Raw genomic sequence first — 19,850 nt, forward strand, 5'->3', positions numbered from 1 at the left:
TTTTTTCCTTAAGTTTTTGGTCTCTGTTTTGTAGATAATTATTTTTTTGAGAAAAAATATTGAATTATTAAAGTGATAAATTCTACTGAGGATATTGGAGGGAGAGGTCTGACACGGAATTTAACCTCTAAGCACCCACACAAGGTTCAAGGAGCTCATAAAAGCATTAAAATATTGGGGCTTAAAAGGGACACACTTCAAATAACGGACATGGAGAATTACCAGCGCTCATTATTAAGTCTGGGAGTTGAATGCTCTCTGTGCAATGCATCTAAGAATGATCTACCTGTTCAGACCCTAACAGGCTGCACGGTCAGTGAAGAGGGCTTGGGTCCTAGAAACTGAGGTCTGGCCACGGTCTCCATTCTGCCACTAAATGACTGTGTCCTCCTGTGTAAGTCACTTTGTCCTCTAAATCTCAGTTTTCTCACCTGTAAAACAAGGGAACTGAGCTACATTTATCCATTCACCTACTCATTTCACTCAGCCAATATCTACTGAGCACCTACTAGCTCCTAGGACATAAGGCTCAGCCCACTGAGACTGGCTATCTTGAGGCTTACAGGCTAGCGCCGTGGGGTAGCGGTGGAGGCCGTCAGGCAATTAATTAGAAACGAAGCCCCTTCATGCTATCAGTTTCTGAAGTGTTACCCAAAATGCCAATCACTGCAGTATGAACTTCAGAATTTTTTACTGTATCCTCCTACCATTTCATCATGCCCTCTTGCCTAAGTTTTACATGCACTTTTACAATTATCTACTTGTTATTTTTGTTCAATTGCTTCACTCTTTAAAATTAAACAAATGTGTTAAACAAGGAAACTCTTTCCTTCCCTTATACAGGAAGCCACCCTCATTTGCCTTAAACAGGAGGCAACCAAAAAGATGTATACAGTGAAAACAAAGCATTGTGATGAAATTCTAGCTGGATACTATTGCTTACCAAGGGTCCTCTCTCTTTTGTTAAGAAGGTATCAGGGAAGTTTTAAAAAGACACACTTGTACCAAACTGAGACCTGCTCCCGAAGGTAACCAAAGGATTGAGAGAACTGGAACCTCTCCCATTATGTTCACTCCTTTGGAGGCTGCGTAGGGTGACATGTTGTAGCCTACTGGTGACTAAACCGTCCCAGCCAAACTCCAGGGCTGGTGAAATCAGCACTGTGTACAACGGAAATCACACTTAAGACCAAGTTAGATGAGCCAGGAATGAACATGTCAGCCACCAGTCATAATTTAAAAAGAAAAGCTAACTAGATTGGGGTGTAGACGGGCAGGAAGGAGATAGAAGGAAAAGGAAAAACCACTCTCTACCACTCTAACCAAACTTCCTAACCAGAGGACTGCTGGACTGTTTGAATATGAACCAGGGACCCCCAGCAGAAATACGGCAAAGTGCTCGGCTCACAGGAGACTGGTCAGGGCTGAACATTACAAACCAGTTTGGGGCCCAAATGTCTTCCAGTGGCTTGGTCTAAATCAGGATCAAAGAGACTTAAAAAGACAGTAGGCAGTAGGCTGGGGCACAGAATAATGAGAAAGGTATTCAAAAGGCCTGAGCTTGTTGCGACAGCAGGAAAAAGAAGGAAACACGGAAAGAAGCTGAGGGTGGCTTCACTAAGATTGTTAAAATATAAAGAAAGCTAACACCGCCACCCACTCAAATGGCTCCATTCATTCATTCATCAAGTCAATACATATTTATTAAGCACCTACTATGTGCCAGGCATTGTTCTAGACACATATGTCAATAAACAAAAAAGAAAAAGATCCCTTACATTCAGGTAGGGGAGGGAAAGCAATAAACATAATAAACTTATTACTTGACATTAACAGTGTTTTAAATGGGATCTTTCTGGTTTGAGACTATTGTTCTCTTAAGGTATTAACCCACCGCTCCAAATGTTATGGAGTATATTTTAAAATCCTGCAGGGCCCTAAGAGGGGCTCATAAAAGTCACCAAAGAACTCAATGTTGCTACATCCAATGATCAATGTAATCAATTCTCAGGCATTTTATCACTCAGTCCATCGACAACAGTTGACATTGACCTAACCATTAGAGGGCCCAGAGCTCAGTCCTTGGCCAGCTTATCCACACTCACTCCCTTGCTGTTCTGAACATCTATGTCTTTAAACATATCCACACACCGATGAGTCCTACATTTACACCTAAAGTCCCTCTCTCCTGAACTCGACTTGGATATCTGATTGCCCACTTGACAGATCCACCTGGATGACCGATAGGCATGTCCAACTCACCACATCCCACACTGAGCTCCTGAAATTTTCTTCCAAACCTGCTCTGCCTATTGCTTCCCCATCAGTCAACAGAAACTCTTTTCTTCCAGTTACCCAGGCCCAAAATCTTGAAATCATCCATGACTCTTCTCTCCTTCATATCCCACATCCAGTCCATCAACACATCTTTTTGGCTCTACTTTCAAAATATTCCAGCATATGACCACTTCTCTTCACCTGCATTGTTTTTCTGACCTCATCTCCCAATCACTCAGCCACAATGGCCTCCCTGCTAGTCCACAAGAAAGCCAAGCCTCAGGGCCTTTGCACTTGCCATTCCCTCTGCCCATATGCCCTTTCCTGGCTATCCACGGACTTATTTCCTGTCTTCTTGTAGGTCTTTCTCCAACACCACTTCCTCAGAGGAGCCCTCCCTCACTATCCTGCCTGGCTCTTTGTTCCATTTACCTTCCTTTATTTTCCCCTATAGCACCTACAGCTGCCTGGTGCACTGCACATGTATTTATTCCCTTACTGCCTCCCTCCCTTACTAGGATGTAAACTCTTTGAGGGCAGGGATTTATCTGTCCTGCTCACTACATGTCAGTGAATTGAGGAAGGATTGAGCTCGATAAACATTTACTGAATGCATGAATATCATAACCATATGACATATGGTACAGTCTCCCCTCATCTGACCCAAGACTTGGGTCGGGGGGCAGCACATGAACTGCCCAAGCTCACAACCAGACAGCAGTAGAACCAAGACCTAGGGCTCTTGACTTTTACTACATCACACCAGAGCAGCAGTTTTTCATTCTCTGAGTTCTTCAGTCATACACAGTGAGGGACTTTCTGGCTCTGTGTTTTATTTTAAATTTCAGTTCAAGATTCCCTGTCTTTGAGGCTAAAAATGCCACAATAATTTTTGGAAGCTAAACCTACCTACCTGGAGAAAGAAAGAGTCTTTAAAATACACTGGACCGCATGGGCAGTTCCTGATTCAGATCATCCTAGAAGGGTCTGGATAAGCCTTTGGAGGTTGTGATATTTTAGTTGTCTTTTGCTGCCTCTGGTGGAATGCTGCCATAGCTGCCTTTTCTGATAATAAAGGGCATTGTCAGACTTTGGTCTAAACAGGAAGCCAAAGGCTTTCTCAGCCCCCAAGCTGGCCAGACTGGGCTGGGCAGAGGTTTTGTGGTATGCAGTGCTCCTCCCTGCTCACAAACCTTCAGGGGCCACTCTTCATTTTAACACCGAATCCTTCCAGTTGAAGGGGGAACACAGTAAATAGGAAGGTTAAATTCACTTTCCAAAATCTAATCAGAAAAGTCCAGGGCCCGGCAGGGGGGAGCTGGCGCGCTGTCCAGCTTGACAAAAGTCTGTAGGAGCCTGGGACGAGGCTTGCCCCTGCTCTGTGGGCCTTGCTCCCTTGCACGCTGTGCCCACACGAGGCCCCCAAACACGGGCACCTGTGACGGCCCGGGCCGCTCCAGGTGGCGCGGGGAAGTCGTTACTCTATTAGCGCCCCTGCAGGCGCCTCTTCACAAGGCGCTTTCGCTAAAGCCTCTGCGTAAATTTACAGACGGAGAGCCCGAGTCTGGGGTGTGGCCCCGGGCCGGGCGCCCCGGGAGCGAGCAGGTTGGCAAGCGGGGAGAGGGAGCAGGTGCCCTGGGCCTCAGTTCCCTCATCAGCAAAGGGAAAGGACCCTCCCGTCGCCGCGGGCCCGGAACGCCGGCGGGTCTGGCCTCCGCCGCCCCGCGCCGCCCCTCCACTGCGCCCCCCGCGCCCCGGCCCTCCCGGACCTACTTCCCCGAGCCGCTCACGCCCATCACCAGCAGCGCGCCGGACGCCGCCATCGCCCGGAGTCCCGCTCCTTCCCGTCGCCTTCTGGGGCCTGTCTGCTCCGCCTTCCCAGCCACGGGGGGCGGAGCCACCCGCGACCCAGCCCGGCCCAGGCGGACCCCACCCCAAAGCCCCCACCAAGACCCCGCCCCAACAGTGCCCCACCCCTCATCCCGTCCCCAGCCGCCCGCCACCCACGCCGACACCTTCCCCTCCCCCTCGCGCCCCTTCCCCGACCAGAGCCGTCCCACGCGAGACTCCGCCCCCATGCGCTCCGCCCCCAGCCGCCCCGCCCCCCGCAGCGCCCGGCGAGACCCGCGCACCCGGCGGCCCACCGCTTCCCCTTCCCCCCACTTCCACCCAGTTCTCGCTGCGCCCTCCGCGCCCGTTTCCCTCGTGCGGTAAGTGGAGCCTCCCGCAGGCAGGAGGGAGCCGGCCCCGAGTCCCTGCACCTGCGGTCCTCCTCTCGTAGCCCCTCTCCGCTGCAGGGGAGCCTCGCCCTTGCAGGCCGGACCCTCTGGCTCCTCCTTCACCAATGGAAAGAGCATTTATTTGTTTTTTAAATGTTGTAAAAAGAAAAAGCAGAAAATGAATTCACACTTTCCCGCACTGGCAGGCAACAAGCGTCCGTTCCCAAAATGATACCCCGTCTCACATAGATAAATGGGTATGAATATTTTATGAAGTTGGGGTCATGCTGTACACGGTGTTTTGTAACCTGGCATTTTGTCACAATAATACAATACAAGGCAGATTTCTTTTGGTGTCAAATATAGACTGGCCCATAGTGGCACATGTCATGGCTCTGCTATTTAATCTGGTTCCTGTTCTCAGGTAAACTACTTAAGGGGAAGAAGCACCCTTTGAAGGGTCGTTTTGCTTTAAAACAATGTTAATTATGTGCCATTTAAAATACTTGATTAAAAGTACTTCCAATGACATTCTGCCCAACCTCCTTCGTTATCCAAGATCATATTACTCTGTGTTCTTGAAAACAATAAAGCTGACATAAAAGCATTTATCTAAAGAATATTTCAATTACCCCTGCACTGACTTTTTTTCTTATGTAGCTCAAGTGGGTGAAATTTCAGTGTTCCTGGATAGAGGTTGTACAGATGAAGAAACAGACCCGGAGAGAGAGGTGACGCCTAAGGTCTTACAGTTCAGTTGTGCTTGATGAACATTTCTTGAACATCTACCATCCGCAGGACTCCAAAGGTGAATACTGTTGCCCTCCAGGTGCTTCCAGGCAGGTAGGGGGATAGATGTATAAGCATTGCTGTAACCTGTGCTCTGCTTTACCAGTTTGGGTAAAAAAAAAAAAAAAAAAAAAAGAGTTCACATTTCTTTCAAAATTCAAACGCAGAATGGTTAGCAGAAATTCTGTTTCTTCTCCCCAGATGTCCCTCCCAAGATATGTCCAAGGACCTCATATTTTCTGTACTAGTCATAGTGGTGGCAAGAAACAACACACTCAAGTTGGGTTATTTGAAAAGGGTTCAGTAAAGGGGCTATTTACAGAGATGCAGGTGGGGTCAGTTAAAGCAACACAAGGTCCTAGTCTTAGTAAGTGAGGGGAGGTGTGAGGGGCAGTGGAAGGGAGCCTTCATTGGGCTAGGTTGAGGGGGGAGAGAGAGAGCGTGTGAGCACTGTTTGGGTAGAGATGTCTGATAGGAAATGTGGCCTTAGGAAGAGAGATAGATAGACACCCCTTATTGACCCAACAGGGAGGGAATCAGGAGAATAAATGACCTCCCCTTCCCTTCTCTTTTTTTTTTAATAAATTAATTTAATTGTTTATTATTATTATTTTTTTAAATTAACACTGATACATTTTTTTAAGCCTGATTTCCTTTTTTTTCTTTAATTAATTAATTAATTAATTAATTTTTGGCTGTGTTGGGTCTTTGTTTCTGTGCGAGGGCTTTCTCTAATTGCGGCAAGTGGGGGCCACTCCTCATCGCGGTGCGCGGGCCTCTCACTATCGCGGCCTCTCTTGTTGCGGAGCACAGGCTCCAGACGCACAGGCTCAGTAGTTGTGGCTCACGGGCCTAGTTGCTTCGCGGCATGTGGGATCTTCCTAGACCAGGGCTCGAACCCGTGTCCCCTGCATTAGCAGGCATATTCTCAACCATTGCGCCACCAGGGAAGCTCCCCCTCCCCTTCTCTTGCCCTTTGATCTCCTGCTAGTGACCAAACCCCACTGGCCAGTCCCAGCTGGAAGACAGAGAGCTAGAGAGTCTATTGAGTCCGCCAGTGCATGCCAATCTCCCGGACACAGAGGAGGGAAGAGAAGGTTGGAGGGTATATCTGATGGGTCAAAGGAAAGCTATCCAGCACTTTTTTTCTCAAGAGTCAGTGAACGAATCCTCCTGTGCTTGCTTCCAGGACAGCAGAACTCAGAAATGACCCTAAGAGCTGAATTTCACATTTTTTGACTACTGAGAGTGCCACTTGCTGGTCCTGGTTGTCTCAGGGCTTCTCAGCTGTTGGGCAATCTGATATTAGGTCCTGTCTATCTACTGCAGGAGCTGCTGTACTAACTGAGGCACATGGTACCCTGGAAGCCTGAAGAGACCCTCAGCAAGGCACTGCTTTCTGCTTGTGTTACTATAGTGACCCAAGTCCAGATCACCCCCAGACCGAGGACATCCTGCACTGTAAGTCTTATCTGGTAATAGTGGCTGTAGAAAGGCTCCTGTATGCAGCTGCTCCTTCTACAGGGGTTAGGTGGGGTGCAGGGGGGAGCACCTTAATGCACACAAGCACTTCCCTAGGAAGCAAAGCATCTACCAGGATGGCTGGGCAGGGCAGATATTCCCGTAACAGTGGTCTCACATCTGACAAGTCTCATTAAGAAGAGGTTACATCAGCACCTCTTCCCTTCCAGATGGGTCCTTGATCTTGGTTTAATTTTGAGAATTCAAATAGATGCATGGAAGAGCTCCACAGACCAAATCCCATGTCTTTTTTTTTTTTTTTAATATTTATTTATTTATTTATTTAATTTTTTGGGCTGTGTTGGGTCTTCGTTTCTATGCGAGGGCTTTCTCTAGTTGTGGCAAGTGGGGGCCACTCTTCATTGCGGAGCGCGGGCCTTTCGCTGTTGCGGCCTCTCTTGTTGCAGGGCACAGGCTCCAGACGCGCAGGCTCAGTAGTTGTGGCTCTCGGGCCTAGTTGCTCTGCAGCATGTGGGATCTTCCCAGACCAGGGCTTGAACCCGTGTCCCCTGCATGGGCAGGCAGATTCTCAACCACTGCGCCACCAGGGAAGCCCCCATGTCTTAATCAAGCCCCAACGTAGCCTATTATACATTCTCCTGGAAGTAATGGTTGTGAACTTGCTTCACATCTTCATAACTAAAAAGGGTCACTCAAAGGGCCCAGAACAAAGTTTGCACAAAGGTGAGATGATTTTTGCTACCTCAATAGATGCAGAAAAAGCATTTGACAAAATTCAACATCTCTTCATGATAAAATACTCAACAAACTAGGAATACAAAATCCTCAACCTGATAAAGAGCATCTGTGGACCCCATGGCAAATGTTCTACTTAATGGTGAAAGACTGAATGTTTCCCCTATGATCAGGAACAAGCAAGCATGTCTGTTCTCATCACTTCCATTCAGCATTCTACTGGAGATTCTAGCCAGGGCAATTAGACAAGAAAAAGAAATAAAGGCATCCAGATTAGAAAGGAATAAGTAAAACTATACTTCCAGATTATATGATGTTATATACAGAAAATTCTGAGACATCTACGATGACCCTATTAGAGCTGATAAATGAGTCCAGAAAGGTTTCAGGCTCACGATCAACATACAAAAAGCAACTGTATTTCTATATACCAGCAATGAACAATCTGAAAGGGAAATTAAGAAGAAAAATCCCATTTACAGCAGCATCGAAAAGAACAAAATAATTGGGAAAAAATTAATAAAAGAAATACAAAACTTATACTCTGAAGATGTATATATGGGATATTAGGAATTAAGAATACTCATCCTCCGCTGGGAGAAATGTAAATTGGTGTCACCTTTCTTGAAAGACAGTTTGGCATGATAGAATAAAACTGAATAGGCATATACCCTACAGTTCTGCAATTTTATTCCTAGGTTAACACTACAGGATATATGTACACAAATGTACAAGAAGTTGTGTTCATAATAGCTCCAAACTGGAACCAACCTGAATATCCATCAGTGATGAGATGGCTTAAATCACTGCATATTCAAACGATGAAACACTGTATAGCCAATAGTATGAATGAATTACAGCTATTGATACAAAGGCATATCAAAACCATAATGCTGATTAGAAGAATTAAATCTATGTAATTCCCATTTCTTGTTTAAAAACAAGAAAATTAAGCAATATGTTTATAGTCTAAGGATATATACATGTATAATAAAACTATGCAGAAAAGCAAGAGAATGATTAACCAAAAATTCAAGATGATGTGTGTCAGAAGAGGCACAAAACGTCTTCTGGTAAACTGGCAATATTCTATTTTCAACCTATATATTGGACAGTGTGATGGTTAATTTTACGTGTCAACTTGACTGGGCTAAGAGGTGCCCAGGTAGCTTGTAAAACATTATGGGTGTTTCTGTGCGGGTGTTTCTAGAAGAGGTTAACATTTTAATTGATAGACTGAGTAAAACAGATGGCCCTCACAAATGCAGGTGGGCATCATCCAATAACACTGAGGGCCTGAATATAACAAAATGACAGAGGAAGGGTGAATTTGCTGTCTCTGTTGAGCTGGGACATCTGTCTTCTTTTACCCTTGGACATTGGGCTCTTGGTTCTCAGGTCTTTGGGCTTGGACTAGAACTATGCCACTGGCTTTCCTGGGCCTCCAGCTTGCAGAAAGTAGATCGTGGTAGTAGACCACAGACTCCATAATTGCATGAGCCAACTCCTCATAATAAATCTTCTATATATCTCTATGTTTCCTATTGGTTCTGTTTTTCTGGAGAACCCTGACTAATACAGATGCACAAGTGTTTATTGTATTATTTTACCTTAAACCGTACATATGCATTTTATATACTTCTATATGTATGATATATCATGCACACACACAGTTGGGATCTTTCCTACCTAATTTGCAAGTCCCAGCAGCAGTGAGGGACTCAGGAAAGTGAGCTGGCGAAGCAGGAATGAGTAATGTCTGATATGCTAAGGATCTAAATTGACCTTGACTTTCATCTCCTCCAGCTTGGTTTACTTCTTAAATGGCTGCTAGTGTTTCTTTTTTTTTTTTTTTTTTAAACATCTTTATTGGAGTATAATTGCTTTACAATGGTGTGTTAGTTTCTGCTTTATAACAAAGTGAATCAGCTATACATATACATATATCCCCATATCTCCTCCGTCTTGCGTCTCCCTCCCTCCCTCCCTATGCCACCCCTCTAGGTGGTCGCAAAGCACTGAGCTGATCTCCCTGTGCTATGCGGCTTCCCACTAGCTATTTTACATTTGGTAGTATATATTAGTCCATGCCACTCTCTCACTTCGTCCCAGCTTACCCTTCCCCCTCCCTGGGTCCTCAAGTCTATTCTCTGCATCTGTGTCTTTATTCCTGTCCTGCCCCTAGGTTCTTCATAACCATTTTTTTTTTTAGATTCTATATATATGTGTTAACATACAGTATTTGTTTTTCTTTCTTTCTTTTTTTTAAAACATCTTTATTGGAGTATAATTGCTTTACAATGGGGTGTTAGTTTCTGCTCTATAACAAAGTGAATCAGTCATACGTATACATATGTTCCCACATCTCCTCCCTCCTGCATCTCCCTCCCTCCCACCCTTCCCATCCCACCCCCCCCCAGGCGGTCACAAAGCACAGAGCTGATCTCCCTGCGCTATGCGGTTGCTTCCCACTAGCTATCTATTTTACGTTTGGTAGTGTTTCTGCTGATGTTGCACCTGATGGTAACTATCACTGACACCAATGATGTTGTAGAATACTCCTTTATTGGCATTAGGTTGTGAATACTCATTTTAGTTAAATTAAATCCACTTAAAACAGAACAAAAATACACTTTTGCCTATTTTTTTATCATGTCTCTATCTCTTCTGTCTTCTCTATCAGTGGCCAGTTGATTCAGACAACACTTTGATGACATACATTACCTATTTTCCTTCCCTCCCTCCCTTCCTTCCTTCCTTCCATCTTTCCTTCCTTCCTTCCTCCCTCCCTCCCTTCCTTTCTTTCTTTCATTTAAACACACTCCAGATACATTTTCTCTTACCTTTTTTTTTTTTTTTTTAAAGGATTTTCTTATTTATTTATTTATTTATTTATTTATTTTTGGCTGTGTTGGGTCTTCGGTTCGTGCGAGGGCTTTCTCCAGTTGCGGCAAGCGGGGGCCACTCTTCATCGCGGTGCGGGGACCGCCCTTCATCGCGGTGCGCGGGCCTTTCTCTATCGCGGCCCCTCCCGTCGTGGGGCACAGGCTCCAGACGCGCAGGCTCAGCAATTGTGGCTCACGGGCCCAGCTGCTCCGTGGCATGTGGGATCTTCCCAGACCAGGGCTCGAACCCGTGTCCCCTGCATTAGCAGGCAGATTCTCAACCACTGCGCCACCAGGGAAGCCCTCTCTTACCTTTTAATCAATACAGTAATGACGATAGTTTTTACAAGTATAAATTCTCCAGACAACTAAGTTTCTCCTCCAAATTCTCTTTGAATGGAAGATATTATTATGCTGTGTAACTCTTGTAAAGATAGCTTCTTCTTTTCTTTATCGTCTTGAAGAAAAGTTAGTTGAGTTTTCTTGGGTTAATTCAAAGTATGCCAGTCTTTCAAAACTTTTGCTCATGTGGTATACATTTTCTAAGTTTTCTTTACAGCATTCTTTTAAATGAACGAAAATTGCTGAGTTGCTCATTATTTGTCTCCTCTGTCTTACTCTTTCTTGGTTCTTCTCTCTAATAAATTCTTAGTTACCCTGAAGGGGCAGGGAAATACGAGTTTCAGCTTAATCAAACTTCCTTGCTGACTAAGAGTCATGATTAGTGTCACCAGGAAATTTGAATATAACTAAGCCTTCAGCATATCAGGAGACCTTCTGCAATTGCAGCTTCTTATTGACGATTCAGAAAACACGTCAGGATATTTCAGTGCTCTGGGTCATCGTTATGAATATCAATGATCATCCCATAGGGTATTATTTTATTGCTGCATTACAAATTACCCCAAAACTTAGCAGCTCTAAAGCAAGTATTTATCATCTTACAGTTTCTGAAGACCGGGAATCTGGGACTGGCAGTTGAGCTCTTAGTGGGGCTGCAGTTTCATCTCAGAGCTCAACTCAGGGAGGATCTGCTTCCAAGCTCACTCACATGGTTATTGGCAGGCTTCAGGTCATCACCTGATATTGATTGGAGACCTCAGTTCTTTGCCGTGTCTGCCTCTCTGAAGGCTGCCTGAGGGTCTTCATAACACGGTAGCCGGTTTCCTTCAGAGTGAGTGTTGAGAGAGAGGGAGAGAGAGCAAGAGAGAGAGAAATGAAAGCCACAACCTTTTTTTTTTTATGTTTTTTTTTTTTAACTTTGGGTTTGTTTATTTATTTATTTATTTATTTATGGCTGTGTTGGGTCTTCGTTTCTGTGCAAGGGCTTTCTCCAGTTGCGGCAAGTGGGGGCCACTCTAGCCACAACCTTTTATAACCTAGTTGTGGAAGTGACACATCATCACTTCTGGAACAATGTGGGGAGACTACACAGGTGTGAACATCAGGAGGTTGGGATTTTTGGAGGCCTTCTTGGAGGCTGGCTACCACAGACAGAATCTGTAATGGAATAATTTTGCTCTTTTTATTAATTTATTTTTTTATTTTTATTTATCTAGCCACGCCTCACGGCTTGTGGGATCTTAGTTCCCTGACCAGAGATTGAACCTGGGCCCACGGCAGTGAAAGCCCCGCGTCTTAACCACTGGACTGCCAGGGAATTCCCTAATTTTACTCTTTTTTTAAAAAAAATTCAATTCTGGTAAAACACATACGTAAAATTTATCATCTTAACCATTTTGAAGTGTGCAGTTCAGCAGTGTTAAATATATTCACGTTGTTGTGCAACAGATCTCCAGAACTTTTTCATCTTGCAAAAGAGAGTGATTTTTTAGAGCTGTATTTCTTATTGATCGAATGCTAGTGGATGGCATTACACTGATTTTGGTGCTCTGTTTTGGTTTAGCTACTTATTCTTTCTACCTGTTTGAGGTATATATTGACTTATTAGCCCTGTTCTTCCCATGCTATACCCACACCCGTTGCCTTTGCCATGTGACTTGGCAACTCCTCCCCCTAGAGCTGAGTGTAGTTTTCTGCTTCTTGACTCTGAGCTTGGCCATCTGATTGACTGGCTGATGGAATGTGGACAGAAGGGACGATGTGCATATTTTGAGCCTAGGCCTTAAGAAGCATCATATTTTTCTGTTTGTCCTCTTGTGCTTCTGTCATCACCTTGAGAGGAGTTTGCCCTCAGTAGCTGTTTTTCTGTGAATCAGAGCTCCAGACCTGACACACATAGAACTGGCCTGAGCCCAACCCACTCTGAAGAGCCACACCTGGCTGGACCTGCTGCTTAGAGCCAAGCCACCCAGCTGAGCTTAGTCTGGACCAGCGAAGTGCCGTTCAACCTGCAAACACATGGGAGGGCTTAGCTGAGATTGGCAGGGCCACCTCCAGCCACGTGAGAAATAAACGCTGAATGTTGTATGCTGCTGATGTTTTGTGGTTGTTTGTTACAAAACATTACTGTAACATTAGATAATGAATATTCTGCCCTTTTCCACTCTGGCCTCTGTGCCAGTGAGTTCCCAAGTACACTACATGCACACACACTCACACAGATCGCATTGATTTTCCCTCTGCACTGTCATGGCCACCTGTCTGCTGTTTGAATTGACTTCATCAGGGTCCGGAAGTAGTCTGTTCACTGAGAATGGGCAGGAAAAGAATAACAGTTTCTCCTAATTACAGATGTGGAAAGCACCTCAAGAGGGTTTCTACTCCACACAGGGTTTCTGGAAAGCAGCTGATTTTGCCATGAATGTTGACCTTCCCTTTGGGGAGTAGAATCACATCTGGGGAGTACTCTGGGGCAGAGGTTTTGGTGTGGTCCTGTTCTGTGCAAGATGGGGTGTACTGATTAACTATGGGGTGGTTTGGGATTGATCATGATGGATTCAATATGGATGGATTTTTCATGGATTGTAATAATTTTTGCATTATGTGTTGATTATTAATTTGTTTCTTTCACTTCAAGGGATCATTCATAACCATTTCCATAGCCTTTGTCTGTCCTCCTGCACCCCTTCCCCACTCCTCCTCAAGCATTGGTGTCTTGAGAAGGTGTGTCTGTAAACATATTTCACCTTTTATAGGTCTCATGCTCATGGCACCTAACACACTGTTGAGTTCACAGTGGATGCTCAAATGTCAATGACCTTACACAGTGCTTTTCATGGGAGGTGCTCAATAAATATTTGAATAAATAAACGTATAGACTAAATAGAATAAAAAATGGAATCACTTCTCTTGGCCTCAATTTTTCTCATCTGTTAAATCAAGGAGAGTAGAGTGGTAAAGTAGATGATTCCTAAGACCCCTCTTGAGGCTTAGCCAGTATTACACTTGTATGACATAGTACTGGGGACCTGGCTATTGGCCTGACCCCTGAAATCTGACCACCTCTGAGGAGTGGGAGAGAAAGAGGCTCCCAGTGGTCAGATGCAGGGCACAGCACTTTTATACACTGTCTCCTTTACTTTTCATAATGACCTTGTGAGATTGTGATTTATCAGATGAGAAAATGACACAGCAAGTTTAAAGAACTAGTTAATAAATGGTGAAGCAGGAACTTGAAAAAATGTTTACCTGAGTCCAACATCCAGAATCCTTTCAGTTTTAACCGTAACATCACGTGATCCAACATGATTTATATTAGCACCTTGGTTTGGATAGTGTCCTATTACACATTTGAGATGGAAAATTCTAAGCCAACTTGTTTTTACAGTATATGCCTTATTATTTTTCAAGAATATGGTTAAATGAATTCAAAGTGAGAAATATTTATACAAGTGCAAGATTATAATGTTAATAAACATTTTACATTGAACACAGAGAGCCAAAGTTAGAGGTAATGACTGTGCATAGCTCTTCAGGAGAGGTGTGTTTCTGCAGTCTGCCATTCATTACTTACATGGCATTGCATTTCAATAAGTCATGCATACAGAATGGCCTCAGTCCGAATTCTTGCTCATGTTGGTGATTTCTCAGGGGGATCTCAAGAATAACTGGCTGTTAGCCAGGATCTGGGATTTGGTTAAGAAATCAGGACTCCAAAAAGCAACAAAAGCAAAAATCAACAAGTGAGACTGCATCAAACTAAAATGCTTCTGCACAGCAAAAGAAACAATCAACAAAATGAAATGGCAACCTATGGAATGGGAGAAAATATTTGCAAACCATATACTGGATAAGGGGCTAATACCCAAAATATATGAAGAAAGCATACAACTCAAAAACAAAACAAAACGAAACGCAACAATCTGATTAAAAAATGGGCAGAAGAGTTTGGCACATGGCAAGAGCTCTGTAATTGTTGGAGATCATGGTCGTTATTACCAACTCCACCTGTGACAGCCTGACCCTTGTTTGTAAATGTTGGGGCTCCCCAGCACTCTGTGTTGGGTCATGTTGTTTTCTCTTTCCACCAGTCCTCCAGTGCCATGCTTTTGTATACAGACAGAGACACAGCTCCCCGGTGTCCTCACCTTGCCCATCTCCACGTCAGCCCTCTCGTCCAAGCTGCCTGGTCTCTCCCCGATTTGCTGCAAATGTCTCCTATTGCTCATCCACCTTCCACTCCTGAGGCACCCTGCACCTCCCCACCCTCAAATCCATTGGATACCTGGTAGCCAGAGGGTCTTTCTGAATTAGACCATCCCTTTTGTGCTCATGGCCTTTCACTGGGGGAATCATCACACTTAGAATGAAATCCAAGCTCCTTTACATTACCTACAGCATCCTGTGTCACCTGGCCCTTCTGAACTCTCTGGCCTCATCCTGGGCTACTCTCCTTTTTTGTCATCATGTACTGGCCTTAGTTAAACCCCTGTATCTGGTCAAGTGCATCCCCTCCTGGGCCTTTGCACTTGCTGCTCTTTCTGACTGGAACATTCCCATTGCACCCCTCCCTCCAACTCCTCTTAACTCCCACGTACTCCTCAGATCCCAGCTCACATGGGCTTCCTTCACTTCCACTTCATAGTGGAAGATTTCTCTGACTGCCTCTGGCTTCATCTCTCTCAATCGTAGAATCCACTCTTCCTTCATAGCACTCACCACAATTTATGCTTAGACATTTATTTTGTCTTTTTTTTATTGGAGTATAATTGCTTTACAATGTTGTGTTAGTTTCTGCTGTACAATGAATTGAATCAGCTATATGTATAACTATATCCCCTCCCTCTTGGACCTCCCTCCCACCCCTCCCCCATCCCACCCATCTAGGTTGTCACAGAGCACCGAGCTGAGCTTCCTGTGCTTTATAGATTGTTCCCATTAGCTATCTATTTTATGCATGGTAGTGTATATATGTCTATCCTAATCCCCCAATTTGTCCCACCCTCTCCTTCCCCTCCACCCCCCATCCACATGTCCGTTCTCTACATCTACATCTCTATTCCTGCCCTGCAAATAGGTTCATCTGTACCATTTTTCTAGATTTCACATATATGCATTAATATACGATATTTGTTTTTCTCTTTCTGACTTACTTCACTTTGTATGACAGTCTCTATGTCCAACCACATCTCTACAAATGACCCAAATTCTAACTTTTTATAGCTGAGTAATAGTCCATTGTATATATGTACCACATCTTTTTTATCCATTCATCTGTCTTGGACATTTAGGTTGCTTCCATGTCCTGGCTATTGTAAATAGTGCTGCAATGAACATTGGGGTACATGTGTCCTTTTGAATTATGGTTTTCTCAGGGTATATGCCCAGTAGTGGGATTGCTGGGTCATATGGTAGTTCTAGTTTTAGTTTTCTAAGGAACCTCCATACTGTTCTCCATAGTGGCTGTATCAATTTACATTCCCACCGACAGTGCAAAAGGGTTCCCTTTTCTCCACACCCTCTCCAGCATTTACTGTTTGTAGATTTTTTGATGATGTCCATTCTGACCAGTGTGAGGTGATACCTCATTGTAGTTTTGATTTACATTTCTCTAATAATTAGTGATGTTGAGCATCTTTTCATATGCCTCTTTGCCATCTGTATGTCTTCTTTGGTGAAATGTCTATTTAGGTCTCCTGCCCACTTTTTAATTGGATTGTTTGTTTTTTTGATATTGAGCTCCATGAGCTGTTTTTATATTTTGGAGATTAATCCTTTGTCCATTGCTTTGTTTGCAAATATTTTCTCCCATTCTGAGGGTTGTCTTTTCGTCTTATTTATAGTTTCCTTTGCTGTGCAAAAGCTTTGAAGTTTCATTAGGTTCCATTTGTTTATTTTTGTTTTTATTTTCATTACTCTAGGAGGTGGGTCAAAAAAGATGTTGTTGTGATTTATGTCAAAGAACGTTCTGCATATGTTTTCCTCTAAGAGTTTTACAGTGTCTGTCTTACATTTAGGTCTTTAATCCATTTTGAGTTTATTTTTGTATATGGTGTTAGGTAGTGTTCTAATTTCATTCTTTTACATGTAGCTGTCCAGTTTTCCCAGCACCACTTATTGAAGAGGCTGTCTTTTCTCCATTGTATATTCTTGCTTCCTTTGTCATAAATTAGGTGACCATATGTGCATAGGTTTATCTCTGGGCTTTCTATCCTGTACTGTTGATCTATATTTCTTTTTTGGTGCCAGTACCATACTTTCTTGATTACTGTAGCTTTGTAGTATAGTTTGAAGTTGGGGGTGCCTGATTCCTCCAGCTCTGTTTTTCTTTCTCAAGATTGCTTTGGCTATTTGAGGTCTTTTGTGTTTCTATACAAATTGTAAAATTTTTTGTTTTAATTCTGTGAAGAATGCCATTGGTAATTTAATAGATTGCATTGAATCTGTTGATTGCTTTGGGTAATATAGTCATTTTCACAATATTGATTCTTCCAATCCAAGAACATGGTGTATTTCTCCATCTGTTTATGTCATCTTTGATTTCTTTCATCAGTGTTTTATAGTTTTCTGAATACAGGTCTTTTGCATCCTTAGGTAGGTTTATTCCTAGGTATTTTGTTCTTTTTGTTGCAATGGTGAATGGGATTGTTTCCTTAATTTCTCTTTCTGATTTTTCATTGTTAGAGTACAGGAATGCAAGAGATTTCTGTGCATTAATTTTGAATCCAGCAACCTTACCAAATTCATTGATTAGTTCTAGTAGTTTTCTGTAGGCATCTTTAGGATTTTCTATGTATAGTATCATGTCATCTGCAAACAGTGACAGATTTACTTCTTCTTTTCCAATTTGTATTCCTTTTATTTCTTTTTCTTTTCCAATTATCGTGGCTAAGACTTCCAAAACTATGTCGAATAATAGTGGCGAGAGTGGACATCATTGTCTTGTTCCTGATCTTAGAGGAAATGCTTTCAGTTTTTCACCATTGAGAATGATGTTTGCTGTGGGTTTGTCGTGTATGGCCTTTATTATGTTGAGATAGGTTCCCTCTGTGCCCACTTTCTGGAGATTTTTTATCATAAATGGGTGTTGAATTTTTTCAAAAGCTTTTTCTGCATCAATTGAGATGATCATATGGTTTTTATTCCTTAATTTGTTAATATGGTGTATCACATTGATTGATTTGTGTATATTGAAGAATTCTTGCATTCCTGGGATAAACCCCACTTGATCATGGTGTATAATCCTTTTAATGTGTTGGCGGATTCTGTTTGCTAGTATTTTGTTGAGAATTTTTGCATCTATGTTCATAAGTGATATTTGTCTGCAGTTTTCCTTTTTTGTGATATCCTTGTCTGGTTTTGGTATCAGGGTGATAGTGGCCTCGTAGAACGAATTTCGGAGTGTTCTTCCTTCTGCAATTTTTTGGAAGAGTTTGAGAAGGATAGGTGTTAGCTCTTCTCTAAATGTTTGATAGAATTCACCTGTGAAGCCATCTGGTCCTGGACTTCTATTTGTTGGAAGATTTATAATTACAGTTTCAATTTCATTACTTGTGATAGGTCTGTTTATATTTTCTAATTCTTCCTGTTTCAGTCTTGGAAGGTTATAACTTTCCAAGAATCTGTCCATTTCTTTGAGGTTGTCCATTTTATTGGCATATAGTTGTTTGTAGTAGTCTCTTATAATCTTTTGTATTTCTGTGGTGTCAGTTCTGATTTCTCCTTTTTCATTTCTAATTTTATTGATTTGCGTCCTCTCCCTTTTTTTCTTGATGAGTCTGGCTAAAGGTTTATCAATTTTGTTTATCTTTTCAAGGAACCAACTTTTAGTTTTATTGATCTTTGCTATTGTTTTCTTCGTTTCTATTTCATTTATTTCTGCTCTGATCTTTATGATTTCTTTCCTTCTACTGACTGGGTTTTCTTTGTTCTTCTTTCTCTAGTTGCTTTAGATGTAAGGTTAAATTGTTTATTTGAGATTTTTCTTGTTTCTTGAGGTGAGTTTGAATTGCTATAAACTTCCCTCTTAGAACTGCTTTTGCTGCGTCCCATATGTTTTGGGTCATCGTGTTTTCGTTGTCATTTGTTTCTATGTATTACTAAATTTCCTCTTTGATTTCTTCAGTGATCTCTTGGTTATTTAGTAGTGCACTGTGTAGCCTCCATGTATTTGTGTTTTTTACAGTTTTTTTCCTGTAATTGATTTGTAATCTCATAGCATTGTGGTCAGAAAAGATACTTGATACAATTTCAGTGTTCTTAAAATTTCCAAGGCTTGATTTGTGACCCAAGATGTGATCTATCCTGGAGAATGTTCCGTGTGCACTTGAGAGGAAAGTGTATTCTGCCACTTTCGGGTAGAATGTCCTATAAATGTCAATTAAATCTATTTGGTCTACTGTGTCATTTAAAGCTTGTATTTCTTTCTTTCTTTTCTGTTTGGATGATCTGTCCATTGGTGTAAGTGGGTGTTAAAGTCCCCCACTATTATTGTGTTACCGTCAGTTTCCCCTTTTACGGCTGTTAGCATTTGCCTTATGTATTGAGGTGCTCCTATGTTGAGTGCATAAATGTTTATAATTGTTATATCTTCTTCTTGGATTGATCCCTTGATCATTATGTAGTGTCCTTCCTTGTCTCTTGTAACAGTCTTTATTTTAAAGTCTATTTTATCTTATATGAGTATTGCTACTCCAGCTTTCTTTTGATTTCCAGTTACATGGAATATCTTTTTCCATGCCTTCACTTTCAGTCTGTATGTGTCCCTAGGTCTGAAGTGGGTCTCTTGCAGACAGCTTATATATGGGTGTTGGTTTTGTATCCATTCAGCCAGCCTGTGTCTTTTGGTTGGAGCAGTTAAACCATTTACATTTAAGGTAGTTATTGATATGTATGTTCCTATTACCATTTTCTTAATTGTTTTGGGTTTGCTTTTGTGGGTCTTTTTCTTCTTTTGTGTTTCCTGCCTTGAGAAGTTCCTTTAGCATTTGTTTTAAAGCTGGTTTGGTGGTGCTAAATTCTCTTAGCTTTTGCTTGTCTGTGAAGCTTTTGATTTCTCCATGGAATCTGAATGAGATCCTTGCTGGGTAGAGTAATCTTGTTTGTAGGTTTTTCTCTTTCA

The 19,850-nt window shown here is 42.6% G+C and overlaps 2 protein-coding genes across 9 annotated transcripts in view; one reads left to right on the forward strand and one right to left on the reverse strand.

The window, feature by feature from the left end:
* IDNK (IDNK gluconokinase) overlaps window positions 1-4,183 on the reverse strand; it is a 69,697-nt gene extending 65,514 nt beyond the window's left edge. For 3 of the 8 annotated variants that reach the window (XM_007176921.2, XM_007176918.2, XM_007176915.2), the window contains exon 1: window positions 4,051-4,183. In XM_007176921.2, coding sequence (XP_007176983.2) covers window positions 4,051-4,100 — 50 coding nt within the window. In that variant the 5' untranslated portion in view covers window positions 4,101-4,183. Of the gene's footprint in view, window positions 1-286; window positions 432-3,190; window positions 3,337-4,046 lie in introns of those variants that run through there. The other 5 variants (XM_007176919.2, XM_007176916.2, XM_057547842.1 and 2 more) reach the window with 3 other exon arrangements.
* Window positions 4,184-5,278: 1,095 nt separating this feature from the next.
* The window catches only part of FRMD3 (FERM domain containing 3), a 381,549-nt gene continuing 366,977 nt past the window's right edge, over window positions 5,279-19,850 (forward strand). Inside the window, exons 1-2 of the mRNA XM_057549302.1 lie at window positions 5,279-5,304; window positions 6,615-6,746. Of these exons, the coding sequence (XP_057405285.1) occupies window positions 6,639-6,746 (108 nt within the window). The 5' untranslated portion in view covers window positions 5,279-5,304; window positions 6,615-6,638. The remainder of the gene's footprint in view (window positions 5,305-6,614; window positions 6,747-19,850) is intronic.

Source organism: Balaenoptera acutorostrata, chromosome 6 (assembly GCF_949987535.1).
Source record: "Balaenoptera acutorostrata chromosome 6, mBalAcu1.1, whole genome shotgun sequence".
Lineage (NCBI taxonomy): Eukaryota > Metazoa > Chordata > Mammalia > Artiodactyla > Balaenopteridae > Balaenoptera > Balaenoptera acutorostrata.